General features: G+C 27.1%; 1 protein-coding gene across 3 annotated transcripts; it reads right to left on the bottom strand.

Annotated features, from left to right (window-relative positions):
- Positions 1 to 2,637: 2,637 nt before the first annotated feature.
- LOC107450185 (spartin) lies at positions 2,638 to 13,731 on the bottom strand. Of its 3 annotated transcripts, none has more exons than XM_071179915.1 (7): positions 13,589 to 13,731; positions 11,720 to 12,455; positions 10,576 to 10,770; positions 8,298 to 8,492; positions 7,014 to 7,175; positions 5,856 to 5,946; positions 2,638 to 4,912 (listed from the first exon to the last, which is right to left on the bottom strand). In XM_071179915.1, the coding sequence occupies exons 2-7, from the start codon at positions 12,447 to 12,449 to the stop codon at positions 4,732 to 4,734; spliced, it is 1,554 nt and encodes a 517-aa protein (XP_071036016.1). In that variant the 5' UTR covers positions 12,450 to 12,455; positions 13,589 to 13,731; the 3' UTR covers positions 2,638 to 4,731. The 3 variants fall into 3 exon arrangements, with proteins under 3 accessions (XP_071036016.1, XP_015921418.1, XP_015921417.1); XM_016065932.3 differs by having other exon boundaries at positions 13,565 to 13,730; XM_016065931.3 differs by having other exon boundaries at positions 13,485 to 13,594.
- Positions 13,732 to 13,777: the final 46 nt, after the last annotated feature.

Here is a 13,777-nt window from a genome sequence, read left to right on the forward strand (position 1 = left end):
TTTATAGATGAAATTTATTGTTTCCAAATCCTCACAAAACGGATAGCAATCTATTTATCGAAAATTTAGGTATCTTGGAGGTTATACCTATAGAATTTATATTTCAAAAAAACAATAGTTTTTATTTTAACCCACTGACAGTTTAAAAAATAGACAATATTGGGATAATGTTTCTCCGTTTCACACTATTTTACTACCTAATAACATGGAAAAACCAGTTTTGCTATGCAAAGACTGCAGGTTAAAATAAGAAACTTTACTTGCAAAACCGCCAGTGGGCAATTTTTGGTTTTTAAATGCTTTTTAAGCTAATATTTAATAAAGTTTCGAAAAAAATGGTGTTTTATTAAAATTAATTTTCTTAAATAAATTCAAAGTAAATCTTTAAAAATACAATTCTGGGAATTAATTTTATTTATGAATAAAACAGAGTATACTAATGTTGGCATGATCGTTTAATACACGTACCATTTTCCTCTATGGTTAAGTATACTTTAAAAAGTTTGTTTTTTTAATAATTTTGATTGATAAAAACAACTAAAAGCATAACTGGTGTCGCCATTTCTCTTTAATTTTTAAATCAAGAACTATAGCGTAGTTGGCTTAATTTTATGAAATAATCATACATAAATTATGAATTATTTATTGTATTATACAAATAAATAAACTCAATAGGCTAGTTTTTTGGGATAAAGTGATCAAATTAAAAGCTACAATTATTCAAATATTATTAAAATGAATACTATTTTTAAGTTGTTTGAAAGTTGAAATTTAACTGGTATTTAGTAACTGAAAATAAGATAAACTGATAGATCAGCTGAAATGAGAATCAGTCAATTCTCCAGTTTTATTAAATATTTCTAACTCATAAAAATGTTCAATTAAATTTTTTTGCAGCGTAACTACCTAACTCCATTCTATTTTTAAAACCATAAAACATACTAAAAACCTTTCATAATCATGAAAGCTTTCTGAAATGTAATGCAACATCTTAAAAGAAAATGTAATGTTAAAGCTAAACACAAAATTATTGTAATTTTTTTTAAACAATTTATTTAGTTACAATCAAGCAGCGTTTTAACAAAAATGTTCTAATTAGATTCTGTCAAACCTTGCTTTATCTAAGATTCTATTTTGGAAGCAACATAAGATCATCATTAAACAACAGTAATTATCCCTGAGAACAAGTTAATTAGTTATTTTATTGAAATGTAATTATTTCTAGAATACTACCATTTAATATACCACCTTAAATATTTAAAACTTATTTAAGAAAATTTTTATTGTGAAGAACTTTTTGAAATTATTTTTTAAGCAACAATTTTAAGTAATTTGAATTTCATCCAGATAAAAAGAAATATAATTTTTTATAATTACTGCTGGTGATTATTTTGTAATGTGATTTATCATAGCATTTAATAATAGGCATTTTTTTAAAGGAAAACCTACAGCTATTTTTTATTTAAAAATTATTTACTTCAAAATATTATAAAGTCACCAAAGTTTCAAAAATGGGATAATCTACAATTAAGAGTTAAGGTCAATCCAATAAGATTTGCCATAATTTCACTAATTAAAAAAATGAAATAAAATTTTATTTATCGTTGTTTTTAATAAGTGGAAAATCTCACACTTTTTTTAAAATTATTACTGCAGTTTCTTAAGTTTTTTTTTTGCATCAGTTGAAAGGTTTTGCTTACAAAGTCAAACTTTTTTTTTAAAAATAGAGATGTTCGACCTAGTTCAAAATTACTTTTCCAACTTATACTAAAACAATAAGATATAAACAAATAAAATTTTTATTATTTAATGTGCCTCTTTATACTTGTATATGACAAATTTCTAATCAATAACACAGAAGATCATATTAATTAGATTATTAAAAAAATAATTAGATTAAAAAATATTATTTTGTCATTCTTTGTGGAAAAATATTTGAAGAACAGAACTATTCAAATATTCCTATTTACATAATCTTCATTTTTATTAAATGCTATACACTATTTTGTATAAACATTTCTGAAAATCAAATTAATAAATCAATAGTTCTGTTCGTACACACAAAAGAATCGTAGAAAAATAAAATCTGTTTTATGTCATAAAAATTGCATGCATACATTTGTGCTTGATGCAATCTGGCAAGTATTGACAATGTGCAATGAAAAATGCTAGCTTCTTAACAGTTTAAAAAGAGTTTTATAAAAACAGTAAAAATCTTTTTATTACTTTAATGTATAAGCAGTTTCTCTACTATAATTGCTTATTCATAAACAACATTAAAGCTGTAAATTACATCAGTTAAGTTAGAAAACAAAATTAATCATATAACCATGAAATATAAAACTTTTATACATTTAATTTAGATTTCCTAAAGCAAAAATTTACACATAACATAGTTTAAAAAGCTCTTCTTTTCAATTAAACAAAACAAATGCTTCCTTTAACATTATTACCTTCTTAAAGTACTTTGACTAACAAAGTTTTCATTTTATTTTATTTATTTATATTTTTAGCTTAAAATACAGTTTATAAATTAATACTTAATTTTAGCATGAAAATATTTTTTGGGGTTTGTTGTTAAATATTGTTGAAGTAACAAAATTAAAGGTGTATATATGCATTGAATATAATCTGATGGTAAGTATGAATAAACTTTTATTTCAGTACCAATATTTTAATGTTAAGTGCAACATTTTTATCCAATCACAAAATCTGTAAAAATTTGAATTGCATTGTTTTAATTCTTGTGGAAATGAACCATTATGCTACAAGGACGGACACACTTTTTCAACTGAACACTCTTTGAGATAACATGGGAAGAAACTATTTTTTGATGTAGAACAAACATCATTCACAAAGAAAAATATTTAAAATATGTTTTAAAAAAGACTGGTTTAATGCATCATGAAATAAACCAGTCTTTTTTAATAAATTTATTAGAAGTATAATTGTAAGTAAAGATTTTACTCCTGTTTTATAAACTTAGTTGAAAAAACTTTATAAATAAATTATGAAAAATTTGCAACCATTAAGTTCTTCTTTAAAAAATCTCACTGGCCAAATCATCTGTTTGACGGTTTCTGACGACTTTGTATCAATAAGTTTGAATTAATTAAGCTTTATAAGTACACATAATTAAATATAGACATTGCAAATCATTTGCAAAATTAAACCAATAAAAATAATTAAATATTTATTTGTTTGTCTCGAAAGCACACAGTTATGTAGCTCTAAGTAATATAAATCTTGTATAATATTACTATAATCATCTAACTAATATCAAAATAGTTTAAATTTACTTTGACAATCAAATTAGTGCATAAACATGGTTCTTTTATTTTACATTTGCCTTTGAAAAATCCTGTTTAATTACAATAACAATATCAATACAAAAATAGACAAAGAGCAATAATTCTCTAAGCTCAAAATATATAGAAATATATTCTACTTTTTTTTTTTATCACAGTACAGGTGAAATCTTAATAATTTTAATTTAATAAATATATGTATTAAAAGTAGATAATCAAATTTATTAGTAAAACTCTAAGCAGTAGTTTATAACATTTATAATAGAATTTATTACTAACAATATAAATTAGTGTTAATAAATAGTATAACAAGAATCCAGAAAATAAAAGGAGCTTCTATTTTGTCAACTAAAAAATCTTTTTTTCTCCCATGTTTGAAGTATGTAGAAAATAAGCTAATAAAACTTCTAAGTATTCAAATTATTATGATTTTTCTATAGAACTATGAAATATTAAAAAGCAACTCGCAAAAAATAAAATTTCCAAGGAGTTTTTTTTTAAAACTCAGCATGTTGACTGTTCTTTGATCAGTTATAAAATATTATGATTTTAATAGAGTTTAAGCAATGCTTGTTTGTTATGGACTCGTAGTTGCTCAACAGCCAGTTGTTAGCAAAGGTGGTCATAGAGTAAAAACAATTTTGAGACCAACTGTCTAATCAATATATAAATATTTATAAATTAGAGGTATTCTTTTATTAATTATACGGATGACTCCTAAAGCAAATTTTTAAAAGAAAAGTGTTAAATTTTAAGAAAAGTAATAGTAGTTAACAAAGATTGAAAAGCTAATTAAGAAAGTTTTGTAAAAAATTTTAGCATTTCAATGCTTTGTAAAATAAATGAGCTAAACAAGAACTTTTAGTATACTCTAACTTTACTATAATGTTGGTAATTATTTACATAACAAACATTAACGCATTTAATTAAACATTAATGTAAAATAAAACCTGTTAAAATAATTTTTTTAAAAATCTGAACTTCTGAATTCTGTATATTTTACAATAAGTGTGTGTGCATATTTTTTAAATAAAGAGAGCAATACAGAATTTTCAAGTTCGCAAACAAACTCAATAAATGTACAACATGTTAACAAACATAATAACAATATGTAAATACCATTCAGCGGACAGAAAAACTGCTCTAGATAAAAGAGTCTGATATTAAAGCTGCTATTTTGTAAATGATAAAACACAACCACAAGTTGCAAACTTGCTTGATTCGTTATCACTGCATTGCTTTTAAAATTCGTAGCTGAAACTTTAATTTTTTTAGCCAAAATAGAGTATAAAACCCCACAGTACTATAGGTAGTGACTCAGATCTGAAACCTTTAAATCACGAGTCTAGTGTCTAGGGCAGTTCTTTTGGTAGCTTGACAGTAAAATAAAAATACTTAAAACAATAGCAGCCCATATTCATAGTTACTTATCAGGTAAATTAACTCGTTCACTATAGTCTTTTAGAATTGCTTTTCCGGTATCTTTAGCTGTTTTTTTTGCAATGGATTTAACTCCTAATGATTGAACATTATGCGTGGTTAATGCTAAATTTCCAATTGATGATACAGCATCACCGACCACTTCACCAGCTTCTCCACCATATCTGTAATAAGGATTGAGTTAATTCATGCAAATATCTTTCTAAGGAGATACAGAGATGTAGTAAGCTAATTTGTATTACAAATTCGATTATTTCAAAATGTACTATACAAAATGTACTATACAAAAGAAACAATTTAGATAACTAGTTGTATTGCTATGGTTAATACACATATGCTCTTCAGTAAAAAACGCTCTAAACTGTGACGGCAGAACAATGGCAGTCCCCACAGAATAATTTAAGAGTTTATTAAGTGACGATGATTGCAAAATTCTTCCCCTTATTTTGGGAAAGATCACCCAACACTGACATTTCTCTTGAAATGATCATGTTTTGCAAATAATATTAAACAAACTTATTACTAATTGTTGAATAAAAAAAAGTCCATTCTATTAATTTATCCAAGTTTTCAACTTAGGTATTGTTGATTCGCCTTGATTATACAATAAATCGATTGTACATCTGACCGCTCATCAGAAATATTTAAAAAGTAACCTCTTTTAATCAATTATTTTTTATTTACCGACTTCAGCTTTTAATTTTGTTATGCGTAGCAATTGCTATGGTGGTGACATCACATGCCATGATCTTACAACTGTTCATGGTACTTAAATATTGATTTGAAAATACTCATTTTCTTTTTTAAATAAGATTTATAACTCTTTCATTTACTTCATCTTTTTATTTTTATATTCTTCCAACTGTAGAGATAATGTCTATTTTGGATGGACACTGGCAAAACTATAGTAATCATATATAGTCATGTTGATTCAATTCTGCTCATGGGAGTATTTGTGTAAAATTTCATACTGTTGTTGAGTGAATACGGTTCTTGTAAAGCATGTTGTAGAACTACTACTTAACATTGTGATGCTCAAATAAGTTGAAATAACTTATCATAAAAATTAAAGGAAAATTTAAAATCACGTTGCAAACATCAACTTACTTATGGCCAACTATGTTAACTGTCTCAGCACTAAGACTATAAGCTAACATCCTAGCTGCATTCTCTAAACCCATATAAATAGTTGAGAAACCTGAAATAATTATTAATAATTTAAAAAAACAAATGACTCAAACTGTGAAACAAAATTTTTAACAATGTAACAAAAACTTTACAAAATATTAAACAAAATTGCTTTACATCTGAACCAGCTTCTTTACTCCAAGTTAATACTAATACTATTTAATATTTTGTTTCATGTTAATGTCTTGACATACAACTAACTTATTAGTATTAAATGTTGAAAACTGAAATACTAAAAAATAATGATATTTATCAACATAAAATAACTTCTAACTAAAGTGGAAATATACATGACAGAACAAAATTACTGTCTTCGACATCTTTTTCCAAACACTAAACTGATTAAAATATATCCTATTAACAAATCATATTAGTTTTTAACTGTAATGCAGGCTTTATAGAGGTTCAAAATAAAAATCCAGACATTTTACAAAAAAATCTGATTAATATCAGGCCTTTTTTGCAACACATACATAATAGATTGTTTTTAAGAAGGAGAAACAAAGTGCAAAAAAATAATAATAATCTGCTGATTTGAAAATTTAATTTTGTGTGCCATATTTCAGCAAAAAAAAAAAAAGGTTACAGTGAAACTGCAAATCAATCTTTTTCAAAGAAAGAGCTCAGCAAACCAACTGCACCTTTTGTTTGTTGTTCATCGGTCATACTACTGATGTAATTCGCCCTAAGCGAATTTTACCCTTCATTAACAAATTAACCGTATATTCATATTCCTAAGGGATTTTTCATTGAGAAGAACATTTAGTTAAGCAGCGCTATCCAGCTTGCTACCAGTTAAATATACAAAGCATATACAAAAATATTTAAAGAATTTAGATTTAATTACAAACTACAACCCTTTTTCGTCTGTGCTGTAATATTTTTTAGTATCATCTGTTAGCTTGTGAATTTTTTAGGTATTTATATACAACAATATATATGATGATATATGTCGGTCAACCTCTTCCTTAAGTTACTTTTTTGACATTTTTGCAAAAAGTCACCACTGAAAAAAATTAGTTTCTACTACATATATATTTTGTCCTTTACTCTTAACAAGAGGGAACACATATTTACCTTGCAAGCCACCGGCAGCCACGGTAAGAACTCCATCGACTGTATCCTTAGCATCAGCCGGATCTCTTCTAAAAGCTGAAGTTAAAAGTTTAGTACTTTGTTCACGAATATGAGGTGCCAACTGTCTGCCCAAGCTCACTGTCAAATCTCCTAGCTTACGCACTTAAAAGAAAGTTAAGAAAAAAAGTATAGTTAGAATACATAGGAGATAGATATGATACATAAATTACAAATAAATTTATTTCACTATGTGTGTATGTATGTTATGGGGAAAGATATTTTGAATTGAGAAGGCAGTCTTGAATAACAAAGTGGTGTCACAATTTTATTGAATAGAAAAGGGAATCAAGGCAGACTCGCAACAATGCTCCCTCTACATAATGACTGTTAGATTGAGAAGAAGTATATGAGTTTGGAGAAGGTTTTTATATCTTTCTGTACAATATATTTAAATATTAATCAATCAAAGTAATGCGAGACTGATCAATTTCCCATGACACTAAAGGCGTATTGTGTAATGTTAAAAGAATGAAATACTAAATCTAATCTATAAATAGAGCACATTATCTAACACACAATCAATTAAAACCATTCCAAGGAATCGAGTAAGAATATTGATTGACTCATGTTAGTCAATGTGATGATATGATCTTTGTCATGAAAAATTGATCAGTCCCATGCTGCTAAGTGATTTTTAAAGATATTGTCCAGAAACCCATCCAAGGTCAAATCCTTCTTCTCAATCTAGAAGTCATAATGTAGATGCCCCATTGTGGTGGGTCTGGCCCTAAACCCTTTCGCATTTAATAAAATTATAGCATTACTTCTCTGTATGTGTAATTTTAAAGTACCCTTTCGGTATTCAAGACTATATATTAAATTCAACATATTTTAACACCGTAACACACACACATAATATATATACGCACAGTAAAAGCTCTATACAAAAAGTATGGCATATTATGAGAAATCCACTATTACGATAAATTTCCAAGGCACTGTCAAAATCCTAGAGAGAGATTTAGAAAAACATTGGTCTAATCCCAATAAATTTTATGAGTATCAAAGTTACCAGATATGATAAAGTTTAAATATTATTAAAAGATAAGCACACTATTGCAGAGAAAATGATACCCCAGCCATAAAAATCATCTACCTTTGGGATAAATTTCATAGCTCTTTAAAAATAAGAAAGTATCAAATACTCATTCACACAACTTAATATAAAGATAAACTTTTTATTATTATATGTTGTGATCAAAACAAAAAAAGTTTTTTTTTTACCTAAATATCCAGTAGCTTTTAAAGCACAACCAGATGCTTCATGTGCAATTCTTAAGCCTTCTCTAACTCTAGGATCTACAACAACAGGTTTATCTTCGGGGCTTATCCTTTGCCTTGCTTTCGTAGCACCTTTATGAATCAGATCGCTGCTTAATGCAGCCCCTTTTACAATTCCAGCAGATAAATATTCAGCACCTAAATGAGTAAAAATCAAGCAATATTTCAAACAGTAATTTTCTAAATAACAGTGCACAAAATCAAGGATTTGTTAGAAAAGATATAAACTGAAGAAGTACTGGCATAGCCAGAGGGTGACAAGAGGGAATAACTGTCTTCAGGCACAGCCATAAAGGGCACCAAGTTCATGTTCACAAATACACTATTAAAAGCTAAAACTAACAAATAAATTCAAAAATAAAAAATATATAAATGAATTTAAATTTCATTCACCATCTTATTAATTACTGCACTATAATGAATCACTCTTTTTTTGTTAATAAATTTATAAATGCATTAATAAATTAAAAATATTTCTTTAATTTAGTTAACAAATATGTAATTTACTTCTCCTTTAATATGTGTCACGGGTAAGTAGTGATTGAAAATGCTCTTTTAAAATTTTGTGACAGTTCTTGCATCTGAGAAGAATGTCCAATATGCAAATTTCAAATTCTTTCTCCTCTCAGGATAATAAATTAAAAATTTGCACAACTTTATTTAAAAATAAATTTGGGAAAATGGTATCAACCAAATGTTGAAAAATCATACAAGTATGATTTCAGTTTATGTTTACAACAGGTTGAGTACAAGGCACATAAATTGATCAATTGATATGCTAGATATCATGAAACATCTTTTTATTAAATAGTTAAAATTATGTAAAAAAATTTGAAACAAAAACTATAGAAAAGAAAAGCTTATTTTATGAATCAAGTTAAATTTTCCAACGTTTCCTCATTGACTTTTTCCGCATTTGGTGTAGAGGCTTGCCTGGTAGCTGGGGGGAGGTTTTGATGATCTTGCCTAAAGGTTTTCTTCAACACAAAGTCTAAGGAATGAATTCTGTGGTGGTCACAAATAGAGACAGTCATCATACAGAGGTGGTCATTACATATATGACGTCATTGCCGAGTGGAATGATTAAAACAGGTCTTAGGCAAGGAAAGAGGGAACAAAATTTATTTATTAATTATTAGACAGAAAACAGCTATAAAAGTGAGCATTAAAAAAGTGGTCATATACTATTTCCAATTTCAGAATTACATTGTTTGGATGAGATGGTTTTAACAATTTTGAGCATAATTTTATTAATTCATCAATGAACAATTTAAAATTGATTGAGGCCATTACACATAAAGTTTTATAGTTATGTTATAGCTATAAAATAAAAATTAATCACTTAAAATTTCATAAATACATCTCATTAAAAAAAAAAAAAACAACATGTATAAAATAGAACATTACAAATTTTTTTAATTGGGTATACTATAGTCTACGTCACAGATCGTGTTATTCCTACTAAATTTAACTAGTAAACAGCATTTTCTGCAAACCTGATTTCTAGCAACAAGTAAAAGCATCAAACGGAGTGTCTTGTTTATAAGTCGCTACTCGCCAGGTTGGAATTGTATTAGTCTAGTTCCTTTGGAAATAATTTATATTGTTGTTTTACCGAAGTTTATGAATTTAGTAAACATATTATGAATTTAGTAAACATATTTAAAACTCAGTTTATTAATTAAACTAAAAGGTAAATGTTATTCCTAGTAAGTGGAAGTAGTTGTGCTTTTTTCATATTATACCCAATTAAGTTCATGACTTCATCAAACAAATGATTTTAAAGTGGGGTTTCAATAATCTGGAAACAAAAACAGTTTGAATACGCCCTTTAATGTTTTTGTACATAAGTAATTTTGAGGTTGATCTCTCAATTTACAATTTAAAAATTCAATATGATAACTAGTGGTTTGATAACAAGTTCTATATTTATAATTTGAAATTCAAGTGATATATAAATAATGGATGGCTCATAAACTTGAGCTAAAAATTAAGCAATTTTAATGTGTGTCTCTAATTCAAATAAAGCTGTAAATCAAAATTTTTTGATTTTTAAAATAAATTCCTTTAAAATCTTCATTTATATACACAGAACATTAGCAGTTCAAAACACACAAAATTCAGGCTAAAAATTGGGACAAAATATTTTATCATAAAAAAAATAAAAAAAATCCTTTATAATGGGAACATAAAAATTTTGTAATCATTCAATTTAACTCACCTGTAACAATGCCTTTTGAAATTGTTTCACTTATAGGAGATGATGGTGATGATGTATGCTCTGCTTGAACTTCAGCATCTTTCAATTCAATTCTTCTTTCTTCCTTAAGTGCAGTAAGCTGATGCAACAACTGCAAAAAGGCTGCCCTTTCTTCTGAACTGACAGAAGGAGGTAAAACTACACCAACAGCAGAATCTGAAATTATTTTGAAGACATTTTTAAGAATGTAAATTGAAAGTTAAATGTTGCCTGAAGATTCTCAGGCAGAAATAAAAATTCAGGGTAAAAGATAGTTTCACTACAAAAACAAACGAATGAATAAAAGCATCATTTAAATTAAGTTATAAAATTTATTAAAAAACCTAAACCTGTATCATATAAAGTACACCTTCATCAGAAAAACAAATGAGAGGAGTCATATTAACAGAGGTAAATATACAATTTAAAATTTAATTTACAATGAACGTTAAAACTACATGATAATCAGACAGAGGTTATGTCACACTAACAGAGATAAATATACAGTTTAGCATCAAATTGTAATATAGAAAATTAAAAATTAATGAATACTTTAAAAACATGGTACAACAAGAACAGAATTTTTGTTTCTGTATAAAAGTGAAATGCCCGGGAAAATATCGACATGTTTTTTTTTAAATGCGCAATTTCAAAACAATTTGGCACCTTGGCAAATGTATTTGGCACAACAGATCACGATACGGAAATATCCTCGTAATATCTAATTATCATTATTATCTTAAACCTTTCTATTAACGCTTTTTCCCCGGCATGCTCCATTGATATGGGGGATACCAATAATACAGCTAAGTTTTGATTATTTTTCTATAATGACTAAACTTATTTCTATATAAATAATATTTATGAATAATTTTCATTTAAAAAAAAATTTGCTATTCGGCCAATTTTTTTCGCCGAATATTCGGCATTCAGCCAAATCACTATTCCTTACATTCATAATTAAAAACAGGAAGTTGTCATGAAAAAAATAAGCATAATAAGAAGAAAATTTACCTAACTAAAATTTAATATTTAAATCTACATAGCAAGAAAATATATTCGGTATTCAAATTAAAATTAAGAAAAGGAAAGCAGAAAGACATCAGAAAAAAAATATTTATCTTGCCTCTTGCATTTCCTACATTAGGAAATAGGAAAGCACCATAGCTACTCTCTAAAGCTGGTGATTGTCCAGGTATAAGGGGATAAGTCCAACTTCCGATTTGTAGCCAGGCAGGAGGTTTTATTTCAACATCTTTATTATCAATAAACTGATAAACATACAGAGAGGTTTGAGTGCTGTTTGTAGTCACAGAACCATCATATGAAACGAAAAATAACTGCACACCTTCAGGCACACAAAACAGCTCTGCCACTTCCGCACTGTTCCTCCGACTTTTATCATCACTATGATTCGCACCATTCACTTCTACCGGGTACGATGAACGCCTAGGTACAACAACAAAGTCATGTTCACATGCTTCGTCGTAGCTTGGAGGCATTTCAAATGGCTCTGGAGGTGTATAAGGAGGGTTAGCAAACGCACTGTCAAAAGAAATACCCTGGAGTTGACTACGAATCAACTGAGACGTTTTCTTCATCTTTTCTTGAAGCTTTTTTGCATTATCCCACTTCGGACCTTTACAATATTCCTTATCACATCTAACATCCAATGCTGCATTAATTTTATCCAGTCCCTTTCTATACATGTCAGTGGCAAGACTGTATTGTTTTTGCTCTTGATAGGCAAGACCTTGAGAGACATACAAGTAAGCCTCATCGTGATTGTTTTTAATAAGCTCAAGTAATTCTAATTGCTTATCTGTTTCCTCGCTCATAGGACTGTTAGACGCCATAACCACCTACAAATATTAATAAATAACATTAAACTGCATGCATAAAGAATTAAGTAAAAAATATGTATTTAAACATGAATATTTCCTCCTATAAACACAATTATTCTCATTTTAAAAATTAACAGTAATATTTTAATTAGGTATTCTTTTTTTAAAAAAATACCAAAACTTTTAAAACAAGATTATCATTGCTGTACAATCTGCCAACCATATTTATAATAACTACTTATACTTATTATAATTATTTTTCTATAACTGCTGTACTACTGTATTTTAGCGATAATATAAAAATTGGCAAATCTTCTTGCTTTAACCAAATATTAGGAAGGAGGAATATATCAGGAGAGGCAGTAGGCACCACAATAACTCTGTTTTGGAATTGACACATGGACCAAGTTACCAAAATGGGAATATCTCAGGTAAATAATTTAAAGATCATTAATTTTAATAAAATTAAATGTAATTATTTGCATTTAATCTTGTTTAAAAAAATCACCAATATTTTAAGGTATGTTTTTAAATTCAGAACCTATCACTAAGTATAATTAGGTCATTTTAAGAAATAGGTTTATTATTCTAAGACTTTATCTCTGACTAAGACTTAATCCAAAAATCGTCATTTTTTTTTTCAAAATAGTGTAGTAATTCAAAGCAATGAAACAGAATTTAATCTAGTAATCATGTATGTGATATCATATAAGAAAAAACATATCTTAAATCTTATTCATTATTTATTCCTTGAATCAAAGAAGATTATGTAATCACTAATAGTTTCCCTACATATATTGGAAAAAATGTTTTGAAGTTTTACGAAATTCATTCAAATAAGCATGGAATTTATGGTTAAAAATAGAAATTTATTTCCTTAAAGAAAAAATTATATATTGATATAACTAAGATATATAAATATATTATATTAATATATTATATTGATATATATATAGAATATTATATTGATATAACTAAGATTATAAACTAAAAAATATTAGAATTCTAAAGTAGTATAAAATATTTTAAAAATATAAGTAAGAGCACCTTCCGGCAAAATTTATATAGAATAAATGGATATGAGAACAAAAACGTCATTTTCAATGCAAAGAGGATTAATTACTTACTTATTAAACTCAAGAGAGACTTACAATTTCTAATAAGGAAAAATCTAAGAAAATAAAATGCACAAAAATATTTTCTCTAAAATTTCCTGCAAATGTAAAATCATTATATCGTCTCACGACAGTATATTTAGCTTTGTTGTCATCCGTCTTGGGTCCTTTTTTATTTATTTATTTTTTTACGGGAACATTCCGATAACGATTAAGGAAAAGCTG

Source organism: Parasteatoda tepidariorum, chromosome 4 (assembly GCF_043381705.1).
Source record: "Parasteatoda tepidariorum isolate YZ-2023 chromosome 4, CAS_Ptep_4.0, whole genome shotgun sequence".
Classification (NCBI taxonomy): Eukaryota; Metazoa; Arthropoda; class Arachnida; order Araneae; family Theridiidae; genus Parasteatoda; species Parasteatoda tepidariorum.